Genomic DNA, 22,348 nt, shown 5'->3' with positions numbered 1-22,348 from the left:
ATTTTATCCAGTGTTGCCACCATGTGAGCTGTTTGGTTTTGCCACGATTGGTGTTGGGTGAATGTGCCTAGTTGTATTCTAGGTGTACGTTTGGCACCAGTGATCTGCACATTGCATGTTTGTGCAGCCGAGAGGTTAGGCTTCCTGAAATTACTACTGTAGCCAAAGGCCACACAGTGGTTTCTTGACGTTCTTGTATGAGGTGACATCACGTAACTGTTTCGCAGTATGAGCTAAAACACCTCCACATCATTCCACCTCATGCAAGGGCAACAATACCTAATACACTCTAGTAGACATTATGGTGGCTCACACTAAGGCTTGCTGCGTGCTGCGTTCCAGGTGTTTCCTCCTCACTCATTGAGGACGAATGCCTGTCGTATCAAAACACCCCATTGTTCTCTATTTTGCGGCTGCCATACAAAATAAAATTTTGTCGTTTAAAGTAATGTCAGGCTTTCCATTCCAAGTAGCTCGTTCCAGCTCATGCAAAAACTCGAGGTAGTCAAGTGCCTCCCTCGTGCTCATGCCTATGGTCACTACATCACAGCGTTAGTGCATAAAACCTCCTGAGCATAAATGCCAATTACTGAAGGTATTGATTTGCATACTGACAAAAATATAGTAAAATTTTAAGAAATAATGTGGAAAAAACTTTTCGTCTTGGAAAGTTGTTTGTGTTGATCACTTTTCAAGAGGTCGCAATTTGTCTTGAGAATTTACACTTTTACACCTCACACTCCATCTGTACTTTTTTGCCTGTTGTTGCAAGCCAGATACCCTTCACTGAGGCTGACCTCTGTACCTACTTACCACTAAAGTTGCTCTCTCTTTTTGCCGCGTGTCTTTTCAATGTACGTTTGCTCAGAACAGTGGGAACAGTAAAAACATTTTTGTTGAATCATTTTTTGTTAATCCAGTACATGTACTATGTTCATTCCTCCATCAGTCATCAGTGTACCAGAAGGGGACTTCTTTTTCGACTTCGTCCGGCATCTTACTGACTGGATTCGCAAGGCCAGGCCAACGAGAGATGGTAGGTCGCTACGTACAATTTTCTGTGCTTGTACCACCCAGTCAGCTTGTCTGGCATATGTACAGTAATGTCTCGTTAGCACCTCATATATTTTTTGTGGGGGCAACATTTAAAGTCGAATTGCACACAAAGTGCTTTAGAAGAGTCACGTTACAGTCTGTTGACAGCAAGCTAACAAAGAGAGATTTCTCTGTAGCACGAACGTTCTCAAGCCATCTTCGCGTAATCTGAACTGTTACGGTGGTTTCGGGGAGTATCTGTGTAAATGATGGATGGCACATTCAAAATATGATTTATGACAGTGAATGTTTAAAAGTGAACAGTAAGACTACATGTACACAGTGCCTAAGCTCTTACGAACGGCACCGAGTTCTGGACTGTCGAAGATACCAGCAGCAGAGAATGATACAGACCAAGTGTCCTTTTTTATTGCGCTGAAAGTTATAGACTTCACATGAATCTCATGGAGATGCATGCAGAGTGCCATGTTTCTTGCACCTTCCTCAGACACCCATTTTTTACTCAAAGTTGCAACACAGTGTGCTTTCAGGCATGCTTACGAATGTCGAGCATCATCCAGGGGCATGGTGGAACCACCGAGCACCACCAATCGAAAAGTGAGAACGCACCTCATTGAAAACTCACGAGCTTCCATCGGTGAGCGTGTTAGCCATGAGCTGGCACCGCCGTAGATGAAAAAGAAAAAGCATCAAATTTGAAGGGACCCTGCAACACCTTTATTTTAACACCTAAATCACCGTGCCTAATCACTAAACAGTGCTCACATGAACTCTTGAGCCAAATACTGTTCTGGCCTGCAACTTCCCTGAAAAGACCGCCAGCTCTTTCCTTCTGCTTCTTGAAATTCCACACCACTTTTTGTGCCTACTGTGAAACCCTGAAACACAAGTAAGCATGACAGTTATAGATGAGTTTTTTTTTTAGATTTCATGATAATGCAGTGCCTCCTACAGAGTGAGACCTACAGCAAAGAAATCTCATGACTGTTAAGTGATAAGGCTTTGGCAACATATCCAATGGTGGCGAATGATGCCATTGAGCTACAAGATCGGGCAACATAACGCACTGATCACAGAGACCATGCCGACAATCAGAGCTCACTCCGATGATGTCCAGAGCAATCAGGGATCTGCTGCACGTCGGCAGAGTGGCACTTTTGAAGTGCAGTGAGAATGATGAAAAGGAGAGAGCTGGATAAACGGTCTGACTTGTAGCAGGGACATCATTTGTGAATTCAACTTACATGAGGCAAATTCAACAATTTTCATTTATTTACAATTGAAATGCGATACCCTTTGATGTTAGACACATCCTGTATCTTTCTAATCGGATCTTGCAAGGTCCCTTCAATGACGTATCCATGCCACCGAGAAAACCATTTTGCAGGCAAGATAGTTTTGCTACCCTTCTTTTTATCTTGAGCACTTATGTGGATGTGGCTGCTTGAGAGGTGTTGGTGCTTGGTGGTGGTCGGGTGGCAATCCTCTCAGTTCTGGACTTCTTCGGTTAAACTCTCGATCTGGCTCATTTCTTGGTTAATAAATGAGATTGGATGCAGTGAAAAAGGAAACCGCGGGTGTTCTTTTACTACTACTCACAAATGCTTGGGAAAAACGAGACATTACTGTACAGAAATGACATGTAGCATGCGGTGCTGTGAATAATTGTCCCGTGTGTCCTCTTTGTTTACCACATACTACCACATTTTTGCTGTTCATTTAACAAGATTCCTGTTTCATCAAGATGACCGTATCTGTGTGTATTGGAAACGCTTTACTTATTACGGACAAGGACATGAGACAGAGTGTGATCAACAATGGACGGACAAGGGACGCCTGCAACTGTAGTCGGGAGTTTGACAGAGAATTTTTTTTTTCTCGTTTATGCCTTGACAGAGACAAGCACCGTTATGGGGAAAGTTGAAGCAGAGTTATCAGTGGTTTCAAGTCTACATATATCCGCGTGCCCTTTGTCTTTCTTGTGGGACTGCATTTGGGCAATATTCTTTATTCAACATTAGTCTCTGCACCTTGGCTTGTAATTGTAATGTGTTTCCGTATAGGATGAATTGCTAACTAGCATTTTTTCAAGTTTGTGCTGCTAGTTCAGTATAGCAACTCTTTTGATGATACGTTTGATATAGCTGCTTAACATCCTTGGTATTAAAATACCAGCATAAGCAAAGTGTTCTCTAAACTGGTTCCATTCTGCCTACAGGATCTATACCTCAGTTCACGTACCAAGTGTTCTTCATGAAGAAGCTCTGGACGAACACCATACCTGGGAAGGACAAGAATGCAGACATCATCTTCCACTTTCACCAGGTAGCCACATTCTCAACCTCCTCAATCCTTTTCCTTGTCCTGCCATATTCATTTGGTCTATTCACCAGAAGTGTGCATCTTCCGTACAGTTCAATAAGAGTAGGCAGTGCCGAATGATTGCTTAGCTTGGTTTTTTTAAACCCATATGTGTATCCTTTGATTGACATTCACATGCATTTGTTGTGCGGTAAGAATTGAGACTTAATTTTCTGGCACCTGAATTCAAATACGATGCGTGTCATTTTCTCTGTGTGACAGGAACTGCCCAAGTTGCTTCGTGGCTACCACAAGTGCACTAAGGAAGAGGCAGCCAAACTCGCTGCCCTTATATACAGGGTTCGATTTGGGGAGAGCAAGGTGGAACTGCAGGCTGTCCCGTAAGTCACCTGTTTGCAGCTGTTTCCAGTCAGTTATTTGCAACTGCTTCGGGGTTTTTTTTTTTTCAGTTCAAGGCCAACATTTCTCATTCGGTATATGCACAGAGACCAAAGGAAATCTTCATGTCTTTCCTCCCACTTAGCTCTGTAATGCATGCGGATAAATGTTAATATATGGTCGTCTAAGCTGCATCAAATAAAAAACAAAAGGCAATACAAATACTGACAAGAAATGCATTGCAGGATGGCAGATAGGTGGGCAAGTTGGTTTGGCAGCTCATGTCTTGTCTTCTTCTCTTTAGTACTTGTAGTATTCGTTGTCTAGCGCTGCGTTACCATAATTATGAACTGTAAAGAAACTTTAATTTTGGATAGATCATAACTGATTTTTGCGTAACCTTTCTTTTTCAATGACATTTTTACTATTACTCTTAATTTAATCATAACTGTAGATTTTTCTTTTTAAATTGAGTATAACAATCTCATCAGAGAAACTTTGGGCATTCAAATACTTGATAAGCATTGAAAGAAATTTTCGAAATGCTCTATTCTTTATCTTCTTTCTGTTTCTCATTTTGATTCCCACTTTGTTGCCCCACAGGTCCATGCTCAGAGAGCTTGTTCCTGCAGACATGATCAAGGCACAGAGTGCCAATGACTGGAAGAGGGTATGCAAACACCGATTGCAAATATTTTCTATCAGTTTGTGCTTAAGCTGTTCATGCATTTCACGGTATCACTGTTGTTATTCCCCAGGCTATCGTAGCTGCTTATAACCAGGATGCTGGAACGTCGCAAGAAGACGCCAAGATTATGTTCTTGAAAATCATCTACAAATGGCCAACATTTGGCTCAGCATTCTTTGAAGTCAAGGTAAGCAATGCATTCATCTTTTCTTTTTTATCCTACATAGATATTGGGCATAAGCATTAACTTGTTCATTACTGGCTGTACGTATAAGCACATCAGTTCTTTGTGCACAGGCTGTCTGTACTAAGACGTGCGCACATTGATAGAATGTGCATCCACCATGACAGATCACCTCATTCCGTTGCGCTTCACTGTTCTAAGGAAACCTATGGCGACTTGAACTGAAGCAAGTCCCATGTTCATTTCAGAGCACATATTCAGTATAGCTGTCCTAGTCATCTACATTTCAAAAACACTGCTTAAACCAATGCTCATTGGACTTTGGTATCTGGATCATGTGCTGCTAATGAGCGTTTTTCATCAAAAAAAAAAATAACTTAAAGATACATTTATGATTAGCCATGTGAAGCTGAGACCTTTGCATTGGTTTGCGCCATACTGAAGACTAATAGGATTGATGTTATGACAGAATTTAGGCTTCTCTTGTGTGCATTGTGACCTGATGATGGCACTTTCCTTCCCTACATGCAACACCTCCTCACTAATTGATCATAGAATAGGCAGAATGAACAAGTAGAGCTGCTGAGTACCCATGAATGTGTAGAAAAAAAAATAATCATATTAATTTTGAAAGCATAAATTTCAACACAACTTAGTTGTTGAGGCCTTGTCTGAGTGCTGCTGATTCAAACAAACAATAAATCCTGAATCACAATAATTGGGTTGCAAAAAAAAAAAATAATAAAACTTTGCTAAAGTTGAGTAATGAAATTGTTATTGAAAATGTGCTCTACCTTTCAGCAAACTACGGAGCCAACATACCCAGAGCAGCTGTTGATTGCCATTAACAAGCAGGGAGTGAGTTTGATTCATCCAGTTTCCAAGGTAAGCCACTGCATATAGAACGTGCAAGCTGAAGCATGCCAGCCAGAAATTTTTACACAGCCGATCTTGTTTGTAGTGTTTATGTGAGAAGCATATGTGAAAAGCTTTTTGCGTCACATAATGTGCATATCTTTCAGTGAGCGTGCAGCTGAATGCTCTCGTTCTCTTTGCAACAGGATATCCTAGTCACCCACCCATTCACGCGCATCTCCAATTGGAGCAGCGGGAACACTTACTTCCACATGACCATTGGCAACCTGGTGCGCGGCAACAAGCTGCTATGCGAGACACCCCTTGTGAGCATTCCCTTCTCATTCTGTTTTCAGTGTTTGTGATAACCTGTGTGCCTCGAAGAGTGGCCATGCAGTGTACTTTTGTACACTGCATGGCCACTCCTGCATGTACACTCCTGCAAAAGTACACTGCATGACCACTGTGAAAGTAAGTTTTAGTGAACTGCTAAATACAATTTCTGAAGAAGCTGAACTATGCTCTAAATTACTTGCATCTTCTGATGTTCCTGCACTCCGACATATCTTTCAACAATATTACCACAATGAGTAGTGTACCTGTCATGACGGGCAACTCCTTGCAGCACCATGTCGACAGACTATGTAGCGGATAGCTTTATAGGGCATGTCCAAAAAGTAATGCCGGTGAGTCAATTAAAGAAGATGTATTGATCAGATCAGCACAACACATTAAAAGGTTTCAAAATAGGCTCCTCCTGCTCTGATACATCGCTTCTGGCGAGGTTTACAGGCATCAAATGCGTCACGGTATGCCTCCTCTGGAATATCCTTTAGAGCCTTGGTGCAAGCCTTTTTGACTTTGTCAACTGTCCCTAAATGATGTCCTTTCATGGGAGTTCTTAAGCACAACAACAAAAAGAAGTCTGGGGAAGCCAGGTTAGGACTGTAGGGCGGCTGGGGAACCTTTGGAACCTTTGAATCGACCAGGAAGCGGGTCATGACGAAGGGGGTGTGGGCTGGTGCATTGTCATGGTGAAGTTTCCAGTCTCCCGCGATGTCAGGCTGGACTCGATAAACACTTTGTTTGGGTCTCTTGAGCACTTCCACATAGAATTTGGTGTTAAAGGTTGTGCCATGTGGTACAAACCCATGGTGGACTATCCCCCTGATGTTAAAGAACACAAAGAGCATGGTCTTGCTTGACCTTTGACTTGCTTATTCCGGCATTCTTGGGGTGAGGAGACACTGAGGTGTGCCACTCAGCACTTTGCTTATTTGTTTCGGTGTCGCATTCAAACACCCAAGACTCATCACCTGTTATAACATTGTCTAAAAAGTGGGGGTCTCTTTCACACAAGTCCAAAAGTTCGTGGCACGTTTCAACTCAAGGCGATTTTTGGGCGTCTGTTAACACTTCGGGCACAGTCTTGACACACACTTTTCGCATCTGCAAATTATTTGTCAAAACCTTGTGAATGGCACTTTTTGGAATGTCTAATGGCTGTGCCATTAAATGGGCACTCAAACGACAGTCTAAATTCAAAAGATCTCTCACATGCATCACATTTTCATCGGTGATGTCCTCGAAGGCCGTCCAGCGCACGCTTCATCGCTGACCGCTTCACGACCTTCTCAAAAGGCCTTGTGCCACTGGTATGCTTGATGTTCTAACAAACAATTATCACCAAAGCCCATCTTTATCATAGGAAAAGTTTCCACTATGGACTTGCCATGTTTCACACAAAACTTGGATGGCAATCCTTTGTTCTAACGAGCGCTGCATTGCCGTCTTTATCATAGGAAAAGTTTCCACTATGGACTTGCCATGTTTCACACAAAACTTGGATGGCAATCCTTTGTTCTAACGAGCGCTGCATTGCCGTCTTTATCATAGGAAAAGTTTCCACTATGGACTTGCAGAGTTTCACACAGAACTTGATGGCAATCCTTTGTTCGAACGAGTGCTGTATTGCCGTCTTTATCATAGGAAAAGTTTCCACTATGGACTTACGGAGTTTCACACAAAACTTGATGGCAATCCTTTGTTCCAACAAGCGCTGCATTGTGGCTTGCACAGGAAATGAAAACGAATTGCATGGAAAACTCTGTCCTTACTTTCCAGATGGTAGTAGACGACAGTGCAACCATGCATGCGTAAGCTAACTTCTCCCTCCACCAATATCAGCCGGTCCAAGTGTGTTGTGAAATATAGACATTTTACAATATAATCACAAACATCACTTTTCGGACAAGCCCTGTACTACCACAGATACTATGTGATGTAGTATAACTGAGTCTTTTGATGAAGATGCATCTTTCATTGCATTGTCACATTTATCTGTTTGTCATTGATGCGCCTATTGTAACCAAAACATTTTGTTGCCATGGATGCTGTACTGAAAGAATTTCATCTAACCGTATTGCATGTGTGATGTAAATGCTGTTGGAGACTCTTCTATATAAGTGAGGATGAGTAGTTATTCTGGAATTTACTGTATAAAGCGTATAAATTGCAAACGAACTTGACCCATAAAATCACATTTGACAACCGATGACCATGCACACTGCTATCTTTGTGATTTGAATGTCGCCTGATTTTCTGGTACAAGTTTGCCCAATAAAGAGTTAGGCTCTTAATGTAGTTTGATAGTGTCACTGCAATGTGAGAGCATCGACGAATGCCACATGCACATTGTGCTTTGAAGTGACAGTGTGAAATTTTGCATAAAATAAGTTATAACGCACAAAAAAATAGTAAATTCTATTGCACAGAAAAGTGATCTAATATTCTCGCAGTTCATTATGGGAATATATATGTGAATATAGTGACACTGTAACTGCACTTAGCACAGTTAGTGTTATTGTATTCGCATATATTCACATAATGCGCTTAGCTTCATGAAGTAGTCATACAGTAGGGTTGTCAAGAAAACTGTGTTGACACAAAGTAGTGCACCGAAACTGTGCACCAGTGTAGTAGTACTTTTTAGATGCGAAGCATCTTATGGCAGAGTTCAGTCCGGTGGTGGTGGTGGTGGTGGTGGTGGTGGTGGTGGTGGTGGTGGTGGTGGTGGTGGTGGTGGTGGTGGTGGTGGTGTGCGGCATGACCACCCTTACTGCGCATGCGCATCCTCCTCCCCCTCCTCTCCTACGCTCCCCCCCTCTCGCGCGTCTGTTGACCGCGTTTCCCGCTCGCCCTGTGAGAATTAACGGCCAGGCTAGAGGGAAGACATGACGCGCGTAGCGTTCCTCTTCACATTCCACGACGCGAGGTCGGTAGCATGCCCAACGGAACGCGATCATGCAAGTGCTCGGGCTTCGCATCGCCTCATGGTCCCCTTTAGCGGGAGGCGTAATTTTTTAAAATCCATTCTCTCAATTATATTGGGTATTGTGCATGGCTCACTAAAGAATTCAGTGTTTAGTGGGCCAATTTAGTCACGACTTGAGAGATATTTTATCCTGGTATAGTTTCTTCACTGCATTTTAGGACTGCCCAATATAAACAAAACTTGCTAGTCATTGCCAAAATTTGTGCATTTTACTCTCCCAAAAGTGACTAAAAAGGAGGCTCATACTGTACTGCCTAATGAAAATTATTCACATAAATTTTTCAACTTTTCTCTTCAAAAGCATTTGACAATTACTGAATTATAAAATTGTCCCTGTCGTCTGCAGCAGCTTTGTGCATGCTTGTGCATATACCTGAAATGAAGCTGTGCTGAAGCAAGCAGAAATCTGTGCTTTGTGTGTCTGCTTGTTCAAGTAGTTAGATCATGCGATGCCTTGTTTCTTTTGTTCAGCTTAGGATTAATTAAATTCTGCTATAAAGGGTTTGCAGGACCTGACAAATGGCTCAAATTGACTTATTCGTGAACACGGAGTGTCGCTGGAGCCGACGTTTCGACAAGCAGACTCACCTTCTTCAAGGCTGCAATCTGATTTCCTTAGCGTGTGTATGTATATGCTTCATACCCTTGCAGTTGCCCTCTCCTCCTCCTTTGTTTGGGTTGGAGGAGAGCTGGGTATGAAGCATATACATACACGCGCTAAGGAAAGTAGTTGCAGCCTTGAAGAAGACAAATCCTCTTGTCAAAACGTCGGCTCCAGTAACACTCAGTGTTAACAAATTTTTCATCTCTTCACGCTTCCATCTTCCCCTGAACCTCTGCCTTTTCTTTTTTTTCAATTGGCTTATCGCGTGATGTACATTATTACACAACCTTTTTTTTTTTCATATCGTAAAAGACAGCTCTCCAGCCAAGGTTTGTTTTAAAGAAAATCTAACAAAAAATTTGAAGGCTTCTTCAGGGATGACTGTTCTGAATCCTTCGGTGTCTTTTGGAACAGTCGCCCTGGAAGCAGAGACCGAATTGGCTTCGGTATGTTGGGCTAGTTTTTCTTTAAAACAAATATTGACTGGAAAGTAGTCTTTTACTACATATTGTTCTACTGAGTAAGACAGGTTTCTGTTGATGTTTAATTCTTTACGATTTTCTGCTCATTTCATTTGTTCACTTGAGTGTGTTTTTGGTGTACATTGTATGCTTTTTTTTCATTGCAGGGCTACAAAATGGATGACTTACTGACTTCATACATCAGCCTGCTGCTGACAAACATGAACAAACAAAGGACTCTGCGAGTGAAGCAGTGAAATGCAAGCTGGCACGCCGTCCAATGTAATAGCAGCTTTTGTCGCCAAGCTGTTCATATGCTGCCATGGGAATATCGTTCTGCAATTTTTATACGCGTGCGCATTGAAATGCCAGCACGCACGACAACAGTTTAACAGAGGGTCAGGGTTTTCACTCATGCAAAACTTGACGGCAGTTTGCGCATCTTTTATCACCTTGTGCCTGCTGTTATGTCTGTCGAAACAGCGTTTCACTCCAAGAGGCTGCTAAGTGTGATGTCCGTCCATGCAGGTGCGCTGAGCATGGCTCAGTTTGTCACCCTTAAGCAAGCGACACAAGTATGTTAGTGTTTACTTGTCAATACTATACGCATAAGACTGAGTGGGAAGTGCAGCCCTTCTCCTTTCCCCTCGTCGGTCCAGTACTGTTAATGAGAGTCTACACAAGGCAGCGGCACATGTGAAGATGAACTTCGGTTTTCACCACTTACACACACCTTACAGTATGCAGGGTTCTGTTGTTTTTTTTCTTATCTTCCTTCTCATTCACTTTACGTTGAAGCCTTGGAAAGGCAGTCATTCTTGACCTGACAGCCTGTCGATATTCTTTTTGTTTGTATGAAAACGTGATGACATTTTATTTATCTCTTATGTAGGACCCAACTCCACTCATGACATTTTTTTGTGATTGTTCGCGGTGTAAGAATTCGTTGCAGGCAAGTTGCAACTTTTTCTTCTTGACAGTGTGAAAAATCAAAAATTCGCAGCCAAGCTGCTCTTTTTTTTCTTATTTTTTTATTTCGTTTTTGACATGTACTTCTCAGAGTTGTGAACATAGATAGAAGGCAGCAGAGAGCCTGTGTGCTCTCACTTGTGGCAGCCAATATTTCCACTGTACAAAATATACTGCGACGAACATCTCTGCAGCACATTCCAGCGTGGAGGGTGTGGTAACGTCAAGTAATCGCAAACTTCTGTAAATGAATGAACGTACATTCCAGACAATAAAAGCAAGAATAACAGATCGTTGTTGTCATTACTTGATTTTACGCCACAGATAGTGACTGTGAGCAGAATTTCGCTTGGGCATATGAGCTCAAGGCACCAGTAACAAAGGGAACATCTGATTTGCATTGAACACTGCCAGTTAGTGCTTTATTACTTTTTTTGCTTGAGTGTAGAGGGCAGCATTCGGCACACTCTTCAAATGAGGAACTGCTGAACATCTGCAAACCAGCAACAATTCAAATTCGCACTTTTGGTGAAATAATTGCCTGAATGTAGGTGTTCCTTTTAATATTGGCAGACCCTGTATGGTGCTAAGAAACGAATTTGGAAGTGGCAGTGTGGCATGGGTGGAATATGGGGTTTTGTTATGTCAGTGCCATACTTTACAGCATGTATAAAAAAATTAGTCACAGCCTCGCTTGATAACATTAGTTTTGCTTTGTCATGTTAAGAAGGCCAAGTTTGGTGGGATACCAGATACAAATATGTGTGACAGGTTTGTCTGCAGTAAGTAGCATGTACCATGGAACGCACAAGTGGAGCAAACCACAATACATCAGGGCCAGACAAAGTGTTTTGTTCTGCCATCACTGTCCACATTTGTTGCGGTCACCGAAGCACCTCGGAGAGGTGTGAATGCTTTGACAGTGCACATTCCAATGCTGTCCTCCCACGACTGTCCTTCACCACAAGTATACCTGGGGACTTTTGCAGAAGCATCCTGCAGACTTCCTCATGCCCATTCTCTGCTGCCTGTAGGATGGCCATAAACAATTACCTACATTTTAACGACTACAACCAATGTACAGGCAATCGCACAAAAGCATGTTGGAGATGAACGACAAGTACTGTTTAGTAACCAGCTTCAAAAATATTACCAAAAAGCTAAAAATTACATTCCAAGTTTACAGCAAGCTTGGAGGTAAATAAGTGCTCATAATTATAGTAGGAAAAGCATTGTGTATCCTGAGCACAGTATGTAAAAGGGTTAAGATCACATACAACCTTCTTGAACTTTATCGTTTGACTCACTGGGGTGATCAGAATAAAGCTTCATTAGTTTTCTTATTTCAAACAACTTTGTCCAGAAGCACAGAAAATGAAAATTGCTGAAGTGCAGCTGTTGGATTTCCTTTGGCAGATTGAATCAAATCCATGGTACAAAATGCCCTGTCATTAGATATAATGTACCGTCATTCAAAAACAGCAGAATCTTGTTGATACGTTTTTCAGAGGATCTGGAAAATAAAAAGTATTATCCAAAAATAGAATTAACCAAAGAGGTTTAAAAAAGGAGGAAAATATGCATACTCCATCAGCAGCTCACTTTTATTGAGCCACATTAAAGTAGCTGGTCAATTTGCGCTGCACTTCCTTTTTTTCACCGTCTAGGAGCACATTCTGAAAAGTATTCTGAATTATTCTGGAATTCTTCGCCTGGTGCATCATCATCACTGGACGCGGCGGCCATACCTGGCAGTGATATTTTCACTAAAAAACGCAGCTCTGCAACTTGCACAGCTCAGCAACCCTGCAACGTGCACAACATGGCTTGCTGGAATGCGGTTCGAGCTGGTATGCTGAAGAATAAATGTAGGATTTCTTGATCGGTCAAAATCCACCTTTGCGGTCGTATTATACAATTTTGGGCAAAAATGCGATTGCATTAAACCAACGCCTCCTCTAGAAACATGCCTGCAGCGTCGCTGGCTATACCATTGTAGCCGTCCTGCCTTGAGTTGTGGTCGCTTGTCGAGAGATGGCACCACGTTCTCCCCTATTGTTTTCAATGGGGCTGGCGTGGTGTGACGTCGAGGGGGGTAATGTGTGCATGCGCAAATGTGTGTTGCAAGCGGCCACCGCAAGGATCGCCAGCTACTGCCCTCATTAGAAACGGTGAAGGAGGGAAAGGGTAGGGCAGGAGGTTTTTGGCTCACGCGGCAGGCACCTTTCTAGAGGAGGCGTTGATTAAACACATGAAAATGCATCATTTCCAAGGGACCTTGGCCAGGAATAAAAAAGAAATATGTATTAGGCCAAAAAACGTATTGTGCAGAATCTTAGCAACAATATTCCATTGTATGTAGATCCACAAGTCCATTGGTTAAACAAAGGCACAGAAAAGCTTGTTTTAAGTGTTACACAGAGACTTTCCTATGAAACAACTTGCACACTGTTCAGCAAGGCAAGTGCTGAAGCATTGTTTGCCAATCAATGATAACAAAGGCATAAAAAAACCTATGTCGTAACAAACATTGCGCTTGAAGTCCTATCCCAACTGTTTCACAACAAGTGGTTTCACAGCCCATATATGCAATGATATTCATCATTTTTCATTCTTTTCTTGTGTTTAGGCATTGTTTCTCAAAAAGCTTCACCCCAATTATCAATGGAATCGATCATTCAGCTCAGTATACAAAAATGAATGGTATCACTGTATAATAAGCCTTGCAAAACACAGACCTCTTTTATACATACCTTCTGCCTCTACTGTTGCAAGCTCATAGCACGTGCAGTTTTTCCCCCCTGTTGCCTTTCCGTCACCGTGAGCATTTCAATTGCTTAGTTTTTTATACTCTTGCGACATTCTCTGATAACAGTGCTAACAATAAACAATTACTTACAAGGGGAATGCTATTCCACTTTTATCATCACGATTCAACTAGCTTTGTACCCATTTGCACAATAAAAGAAAAGAAAGAAGGAAAGAGCAGCACGGAGTGGTGCTATTATGAAAAAGCAAGAAGCATAAGTTGCACGTGCTGTTGCTAGGAACGTTAATACTTAAATATAAAAAGTCTGCACCAGATGCCATGCTGGGCCACTGTGCAGCATCATCAAAAGAAATTCTAGTTCACATCAAAACTGGTCTCGGTGGCTGCTCTAGCTATGTGAAGGGGTACTATGAGGGCTTGACATTTTCAGATGAATTCTTGGAAAGCCTCAGCCCCATATTCCAGAACGTCCCTCCACTCAACGCTCGACAGCAGTGCCACATCTCGGCAGGAGTGGCTATTACCTCCGAATGATAATCGGCAGCAATTCTTGAGAAAAGTGGCGTAATTTTCAGTCAAGCGGCAGTACTGTGCTCAATTTGGTCAGGTGAAGGACAAACTTCGCGTCGACACTTGTCTGAGAATACGGATGCTAACTTAGGAGAAATGCAGTTATTGGACAAGAACACTTGGTTGTAAAGCTGCTTTGCTAGGTACCTCATTTCTTCGACGTTTGTAATTCGTGTAATGGGATTACTTTTTGTTTAAATGGTCTGATAGACCCATTTGCCATCAATAAAAGGGGGAATGCGGTTTTCTTCAATCTTCACTTGACATATAACAAGGAAAAAGGCACCAGAAGACAAGGTAAAGTGCATTTGCTTCAGTCCAATTGCAAATGGCATACTGGACACACATATCAAATGAGTCTGAATAAGCCTTTTCCAAGGAAACTTGAAGTTCACCTTTTCGAAGCATGGTTGTATTAAACTCTTTATTTATAGGTCATTTTTCTCAGGTGCTCGTATTCAATTTAGTTTGCTATTTTCGCTGCTGGAAGACCTAAAAATTTATAGTAGGGGAACTTGTACCACGTTATCCGAGAAACATGTAAATTTTGCAATTCATGTAAGTGACGTCTCTATAGTTCATCTGATAGAAAATGAATGAACTTTGCTAGGACATTACTTTATTCTAAATTAGATTACTGCAGTTGGCTTGTTCTTTGTTGAATAACTTCGAATATTAAAAGGACGCTAAAGAAAAATAAGACTTTACGTGTATTAGTAAATACAATACCGAAAACGCCACTCTTACCGCAAGACGACGCTTGGTAAGCTAGAAAACACACGAAAAGAAAATGCAGGTAGCGACGCCACCTTCAAATTACCGCACTAAACACCGTGATGTCATAGATTTTAACAGCGTCTACCACGTCATACGTAGTGCCTAATCGGTGAAAATGAAGTACATTGTCCTTTGAGGGGGCCATAGACATAACATGCCAAATTTCACTTAATTTCATTCAGCCAATGTCGCCGAAATACAAAAAATACATTCTGAAATCTGCGACGTCGCGTGCAGAGATTTCATCGCGATAATTAAAAAATAATACTTTGACCTTGACTTTCTGCTCTATTAACAAACATGTGATGGTGAAATTAACCACATTAGAGTTCTCAGAGTACAATTTATCAATCTAAGCCGATTCATTTGTTTCACTTTTAGGGTCCCTTTAATGTTATAGACCATATCTCTTGTGCAATCACAGCAACTAAATTGATATCGGCTGGTACACAGGTTAATTTGTACAGGCCAAGTACTGTTGCGTGGACAGCTAGCCACAATTTGCGAATGCCTGCAATGTGAGTCTTCAAGTACTGCACTGTCACACATACTGCCTCTTTAACATGGATACACATACTATATGAACTTGTGCTTTGGACTGTACAGCAAGTATTTCATCACCTTGTGTAGGGCTGTTTTGCCATCACTGTCTACTAGAGTGCAGTCTGCACCTTTGTTGAGAAGTAAACGCACGCATTTCACGTGCCCTTGGTAAGATGCACGGTGGAGGGCTGTGGCACCCCCGTTGGTCTGTACATTTGGTCGTGCACCACGATTGAGCAGCAGTTCAACTACGTCTGAATGTCCATGCCTGCAGGCATATATCTGCAAAAGTGATGACGCAACGCAAGTGTAATTGGCAACAGTTTATTTCCCACAAGAAATGTTGCACAAAAGTCAAGCACTTTTTTTTTTTTACAAGACATGTAAACTGGAAGAGACAACATTTTTTTAGTCAGTGTAAGTACAAGACACTGGCACTTTTAAAATGAACAAGCAATTGTATTTTGATGTGAAATCATTGGCAAGTTATCTTCAAAATCTTCCACAACAAAAAGTCATGTAGCATTCACTCAAAAATGAAATACCTGAAAGTTTATATAAATGATTTCGTCGATCAAATCTAAGAAGGCTTGCCCGAAAGCGTGCACTTTTCAGTTAAGACACTTCATAAATTGAAGATGAGATTGGTTATGCTGCATTTGCAACAAAAAAAGATTATGTGATACTGAGCGGTCTGTCCATGGTACTTAACGTCTTGTCCCACTTTTGCAAATGTTGTTTTTTCTCTTTTTTTACACAATAAGCAGTCACCATCTGGTCCACATATGCTGTGCATACTGCGAAAAGTCGCATTTCTTGCATCCTTACAGTGCCCACTACAATATCTCGAAGGAGCATTTGAAAATTTCGGCGTTCACGGCAACATTCTTCAATAATTAGAGGGTCACTACAGCTCCGATTTCGACAAGTGTTATGACGAGGAAACCTTCACTGGAGACAGCAACAACATTACAGAGACAAAAACCAAGTTCGAAACGTGCACAGTTGTCCTAGAACTGCGACTCTGATAGCTCCATCACAAAAATTCAGAGTTCCAAAAATTTTTAAGAATAAGGCTGGACACAATATGAATCCACCAGTGCAACTTCTTATATATCCAGTTTTGATGAGGGCAAACAGAGCAGAAGGAAAATATGAAATTTTACAAAAGATCGCTGCTTCAGTGAAACTTACAAGTGCACTGTAGCCGTAACCGTCCACCTGATCAGGATCACCGCCTTTTTGAAGAAGTGACTCGACCTTCTCGTAGTTCCCATCAGAGGCTGAAAAGAAATAAACAAACAAACAAATGAAGTAGTGAACTGAGTTTGGTGCTTAGAGCCTACATGCGCCGAGCAGACCCCTGCTGAAATCTAGTTCTTCCAATGTTTGGTGAACTGACGGCGCCGCTGAACCGTGTGAACAGTCGTGCGGACAGTGCATATTGGCAACCGATAAAACTGACAAAGCAGATTCAATCAGCTTCACGATATTGAACAAACGCTTCTCACAATCGCCGCGAAAGTAGCGCGCTCCTGTTGAAACTTAAACCATCGTATTTGTTGACATTTGGATCACATGATGATGATAGCATATGGCAGAATGACCATTTTTTTTCTTCGTAGCGAAAAAGTACAAATATCTAAGAAACGGTAAATTAAATAATTGTATCTTCAGAGAAAGGAAACAAACATTTTTTTTTACTTCCTGTAGGCATTTTGCGTTTGCTTTGGTCTTTTTTTTTTTAAAACCTTAGCGCCAAATTTGAATTGGCTTGTTGGCGTCAAGCAGGCGCCAAACATGGAGGCAGGCATAGAAATACTAGCACACCACGCATAATCTCATTTGGGAGTTGTACGAATGATCCGTAAGTGTAGATTTTGTAGGAAACTATGGTTGCGGCCTTCTAGCTCCGTAGCCTTGTTGCCCGGCGGCCATAAGCGTGCGCAGGGTTCCCCTTCAGGGGGGGCGAAGGTTCGTCGCAGCGCCCCCCTCCCTATTATGTCAATGTATGCGGCTGCCTTTGCGCCCATCTTCTCGCCCCCCCTACAATGTATAGGGCTGACTTTGCGCCCCCCCTTCTCGCCCCCTTGGCCCCCCCCTGCGCACGCCTATGCCGGCGGCATAGGCACGGCGACTTTTATCTTGCTAGAGTTCGCCAGCGTCTGGAACGGCCCAATGGAAAGCGCATCCCACGATCACTGAAGCGCGTGTTTGGCATTAAATTTTCGCAGTCGGAATTTTCCTTATTTGTAGAATGTTCTACGTTGGCCTGACGTGTTGTCCTAGAGAGGTGTTTTATTCTACTATCACGAAATATTTCAACAAAGCCTCCATAAAAAGTGTTCTTTTTTACCCTTTCCTTTCTTTTTTTTTTTTGCATCTCCGGTACAGTCGTATGGTTCAGATACATTAGCACTCTTAAAGGAATTCTGCTAAGTACTCTAACTATCAGGGGCGTAGCCAGGGGGGGGGGGTTCAACCCCCCCCCCCCCGAAATTTTTCAGTTTTGCTTGCGTATATATACACGCACATACAAACGCACGCACGAACATACATAAAGTATGGTCGAACCCCCCCCCCCCGAAAAAAATTTCTGGCTACGCCCCTGCTAACTATTATTTCCTTTGGGGCTGCTTCATTGGAATATAGTGATGAGAACGGCATGCGGTGTCCACTGCGATTTCCTGGGTGACACAAGGAGATTACCTTGTTAAGTCCTTGATCAGCATTAATTCTTCCGGTCTTCGGAAACTAAAATATTTAATGATGTACTAGGAACTATTATTTTTTATTCATAAAAATCTTCATTAACTTACATAATTATTCATGTTTCCGTGTCACTAAAATTACGATATTCTAATTCCAAAAAAAGAAAAGCGGGCAGTTTGCATCTAAGTCGCGCAAAGCTTGGCACAGCGAAGCACGGACCCGTCGCCGCTCTTACTCCCCGTCGACCGACACGTCTAGCTCCGAGATGCGCGATTTCCTCCTCAGGAGTACGCAGCAAGGCTAGCAAGGCTATGCACTGCAGAGCGGAGGTCGCGCGCAATGTCTCCGTCGGTGGGCGTGGCTTAGTTACTGCGCATGCGCGGCTTGGCCAGGTGGTGCGGTGTGTGGTCGCTAGCGCGATGCTTGCTTCCTCTTTCTTTCTTTTTTTCTCTCTTCCCTTCTTTCTCTCTTTCGTTGATGTTCACCCTGTCTCTCTTTTTCTTTCTGCATTTCTGTCTATTCTCTCTTTCTATGCCATCCTGTACTCTCTCTCGCCTCCTCCTTTCCCTGACTCTCACCACCACACCTCTCCTCCTCAGGTTCCCTTCCCTTTCCCACCCTCTTGTTACACTTAAAGTCCCTCCAAGTGCCGCCATGATGTTTCTGCTGCTTTTCCGGTTGACGCACCTGCCCCATGCCCGCCCACGCCCTCGCGACGCAGAAACACCGAGCGAAAACTCGCTCGGCGGCAGGCAGTTTACGACGAACCTCAAAACAACAACACTTGCGAAACGGAGAAGCAAATATGTGCTTTCTCGCGTGTGCACATGCGTGCGCAGAAACAAGATGGAAGGAAAAAGCGGAAAAAAGTGGCTCAAGAACTTCCTTCCGGAAGCTCCGGAACCGGAAGTGGGCGTCGTCGTGGAACAATAGATGGCGGTACTTAAAAAAGCGGCAGTAGACGCGATGGAGGGGCTTTAGTTACACTATACTATACATAGTGTTCACGTGACGTCACAGACAGGTTAGAGAGGCTGGACAGGTTCTCTACGCTGGGTACCTCAACATGGCGGCCACCGTGACCTTTTTTTCTGATTCGCAGTGACTATTCTGTGGTCCAGACCACAGAATAGAGTGCAGCTTTATTCTGTGGACCACACAATAAACTTGCGCGCTGTGGGCTGTGCTGAAATGTTCTGTAGCCCAAGCAGCCCACCTCTCTTGACGACGGTTTCTGCGCTCCAGACCACAGAATAGAGTCCCAATCTATTCTGTGGACCAGACCACAGGGTAAACTGCAGCTTTGTTCTACTGTGAACTAGACCACAAAATAAAGTGCAGCTTTATTTTGTGGACCACACCAAAGAGACTTGTTAGAGCCACCCTAGACTTGTGCTGTGGACCGTGCGCACCAGACATCGCTGTAGCCCAAACAGCCCACCTCTCTTGACGACGGGTTTCTCTCACAAATTGGTAGGGTTTATTCTGTGGTCTAATTCACAGAATAAGCACTGCGCCCTCCTCTCTTGACGACAGCTTCTCTCGCGAATCGCAATATTCGCTCACAGCCTTGTGAATAAGTCCGGACCAAGGAGGCCATTTCCGGGCATAGTACGCGAGGTGGAAGACGCTTATGCGTGAAAGCTTCGAAATACGAAAGCGAAGCCCACCTTTGGCATGCTTGCTGGTCTGACATGCCAAAGCAGGTAACTTGTCGTGAATTGAAGCAGCAAAAAGAAGGCGTATAATAACAAATGACAGCGGTTCTAAAAATTTCTGGACCTGATCTATCGAGAGCGGAACACTTAAGTCACTTTCACCACAGTACATTTGTGTCATGCAAAAAGAAAATGTGCACTAAGATCTGCACGGGAGTCTCAAATTTTGAGCGATCCCCCCCGATTGTGCGAACACAGCCACAGATCTCCTTAAGAACAGCGTCAACGCCACCGCGAGAAGGGAATCATACGACAGAGGGCGACACTACTAAAATAGTCTGGCCCTGATCTCTCGCGTCAGGACACACTTCAGTCACTTTCACCGCAGTGCATTAATGTTGTGCAAAAAAAGTGCACTGAGATTGGCAAGGGGCTATTTTAGCTGTTTCTGTAAAGTTTTCAGACGTTGACGATCATACAAGTACTCGTAATTATATGGCGCATGCAAGTGTATCTAATTAAGTGACAAAGTGTGCTGTGTCCAGTGACTACTAGTAGGTTCTCGGCTTCTCGCCAATCTTACTGCGCTTTTTTTTTTTTGCTTGACACAGGTGTACTGCGGCGAAAGTGGCTTAAGCGTTGCGTACTCGATGGATCAAGGCCAGAAAATTTTATACACGCTGTCATTTGTTATTATTGTTTTCTTTTCGCGGTGGCATTAGCGTTCTTTTACGGTGATTTATGCCGCGCCCATTCAGAAGGATTGCTCAAAGTTCGAGTCTCCCGTGCAAATGTTTGTGCACTTTTTCACATGACCAAACGTACTGTGGTTGAAAGTGACTTTAGTGTTCCGCACGCGATAGATCAGGTTCACGAAATTTTAGAACCGTTGTCATTTGCTATCATTATACGCCTTCGTTTTGCTGCTTCCGTTCACAATAACAAGTTTATCTGCAGCTGATATCAATACTGGCATATATCAAACATTGGAATTTTTCACGCGATACGCGTCCATTCAATAGCGATTCACAAATCGGCGAGCATACATATTGAGATTCGCGAGAGAAGCTGTCGTCAAGGAGCTCGAGCGTTGGCAAATCGAAGTCTTCATGGGGTGGGTTCAGTTCTTCTGAGGCATTAACAGCGCCTGTTCTGTGGACCAGACCACAGAAATGAACCCTTGCAATTTGTGACAGAAAACCGTTCGTCAAGAGAGGTGGGCTGCTTGGGCTACATAACATTTCCGCCAGCCCACAGCGCCGCAAGTTTATTGTGTGGACCACAGAATAAAGCTGCACTCTATTCTGTGGTCTGGTCCACAGAATAAAGCTGCATTCTATTCTGTGGTCTGGACCACAGAATAGTCACTGCGTTTCTGATTAGAGAGTGTCAGTGCAGGGGAGGACACACAGTCGTTCCGTCCCTGCGTTCTTTTGTGCTGCCCCCGCTTTCTTCTGTTCGCCAGCCCACGGCCGCAGGGGCGTAGCCAAGGGGGGGGTTCAGACCCCCCCCCCCCGAAATTTTTCAGTTTTGCTTGCGTATATAGGCACGCACACATACAAACGCACGCACGAACATACATAAAGTATGGTTGAACCCCCCCCGAAAAAAATTTCTGGCTACGCCCCTGCACGGCCGGTCTGGAGGCGCGCGCTTCCAGACCGGCCGTGGCCAGCCGCGCCATGGGTGAACACAAAGGAACGCGAGGGGGCACCGGCATTAATCTGATGTCACAGTTTCTTGGAGGGTAGCGAATTGGGCGAGTTCGAAAATGCTCATCGTTTTTTCGTGTCGCCGTTTTTTCTTCTTTTCGTCTGTGTTGCGTCTGCGCTAACCATCATGAACAGTTTCTTGGTCCACGCGTTCGAGTAAGAGTTCACACCACGGTTCACACAGCGTCTCAACCAGCAGGTACCCGAAGATGGCGGCCACGGTGACGTCAATGCACACTATTATGCTATGCTCTGCCAGCGTGCCTGTATCGACGAGTGGTTAGGACGCTCGCCTTCGGATCGAAGGTACGCGGACTCGAATCACGCCTCGTGAAGGAGGAGGAGGAGGAATAAACTTTTATTGAGACCAGCAATTTGTTTGGCTGGGCCTAGGCCTCCCACGTGGGGACGTCGAGGTCTTGCCTCTCCGCCGCCTCGCGGGCTTGCTGGGTCGCCCAAAGTTGGTCGTCGAAGTGGGAGCTGCGCAGGGCGGCATGCCATCTCGACGAGAGGGTCTCGGTGTTAACGGACGGGTACTGGTGTTTACACTCCCACAGCATATGCGGGAGCGAGGCGACCTGGGTCTTGCATACCTTACAGGTGTGGTTAGGATAATGTCTGGTATATCTTGTGGTATCGATGTAGTGACGGTACGTGTTGTCTGTAACAGGCGGAGGGTGGTTGCCTGCGCTCTGTTTAGCTTGTGATGAGGGGTGGGGAAGGTTCTTCTTTCAAGGTAAAAAGCTTTGGTGATG

At 43.6% G+C, this 22,348-nt stretch overlaps 3 protein-coding genes across 3 annotated transcripts in view; 2 read left to right on the top strand and 1 right to left on the bottom strand.

The window, feature by feature from the left end:
* LOC119387053 (carbonyl reductase [NADPH] 1) overlaps window positions 1-22,348 on the top strand; it is a 606,874-nt gene that overhangs the window by 144,157 nt on the left and 440,369 nt on the right. The window lies entirely within an intron of this gene.
* On the top strand, window positions 826-11,142 carry LOC119387057 (myosin-VIIa-like). The gene is made up of 8 exons (XM_037654357.2): window positions 826-1,036; window positions 3,275-3,381; window positions 3,640-3,758; window positions 4,360-4,426; window positions 4,515-4,631; window positions 5,430-5,513; window positions 5,690-5,809; window positions 10,050-11,142. Exons 1-8 carry the CDS (start codon window positions 931-933, stop codon window positions 10,137-10,139), a joined length of 810 nt encoding a protein of 269 aa, XP_037510285.1. The 5' UTR covers window positions 826-930; the 3' UTR covers window positions 10,140-11,142.
* On the bottom strand, window positions 11,172-17,056 carry LOC119387058 (ankyrin repeat domain-containing protein 39-like). Its single transcript, XM_037654358.2, has 4 exons — window positions 16,858-17,056; window positions 16,706-16,794; window positions 15,590-15,793; window positions 11,172-11,879 (listed from the first exon to the last, which is right to left on the bottom strand). Exons 1-4 carry the CDS (start codon window positions 16,952-16,954, stop codon window positions 11,736-11,738), a joined length of 534 nt encoding a protein of 177 aa, XP_037510286.1. The 5' UTR covers window positions 16,955-17,056; the 3' UTR covers window positions 11,172-11,735.

Source organism: Rhipicephalus sanguineus, chromosome 3, assembly GCF_013339695.2.
Source record: "Rhipicephalus sanguineus isolate Rsan-2018 chromosome 3, BIME_Rsan_1.4, whole genome shotgun sequence".
In the NCBI taxonomy this organism is placed as follows: domain Eukaryota; kingdom Metazoa; phylum Arthropoda; class Arachnida; order Ixodida; family Ixodidae; genus Rhipicephalus; species Rhipicephalus sanguineus.
The sequence above is the reverse complement of the archived record's forward strand: the minus strand, read 5'-3'. Positions and strand labels throughout refer to the sequence as shown.

Excerpts from the sequence above, each read along its gene's own strand:
- LOC119387057 (XM_037654357.2), top strand. The coding sequence starts at position 931 with ATGTTCATTCCTCCATCAGTCATCAGTGTACCAGAAGGGGACTTCTTT. Across the intron at positions 4,632-5,429 it reads CAGCATTCTTTGAAGTCAAG|CAAACTACGGAGCCAACATA; the intron begins GTAAGCAATGCA and ends TCTACCTTTCAG. Across the intron at positions 5,810-10,049 it reads TGCTATGCGAGACACCCCTT|GGCTACAAAATGGATGACTT; the intron begins GTGAGCATTCCC and ends TTTTCATTGCAG.
- LOC119387058 (XM_037654358.2), bottom strand. The coding sequence starts at position 16,954 with ATGCACTGTCCGCACGACTGTTCACACGGTTCAGCGGCGCCGTCAGTT. Across the intron at positions 16,795-16,857 it reads CAGGGGTCTGCTCGGCGCAT|CCTCTGATGGGAACTACGAG; the intron begins GTAGGCTCTAAG and ends ATTTCTTTTCAG. Across the intron at positions 15,794-16,705 it reads GTTACGGCTACAGTGCACTT|ATATATGCCTGCAGGCATGG; the intron begins GTAAGTTTCACT and ends TCACTTTTGCAG.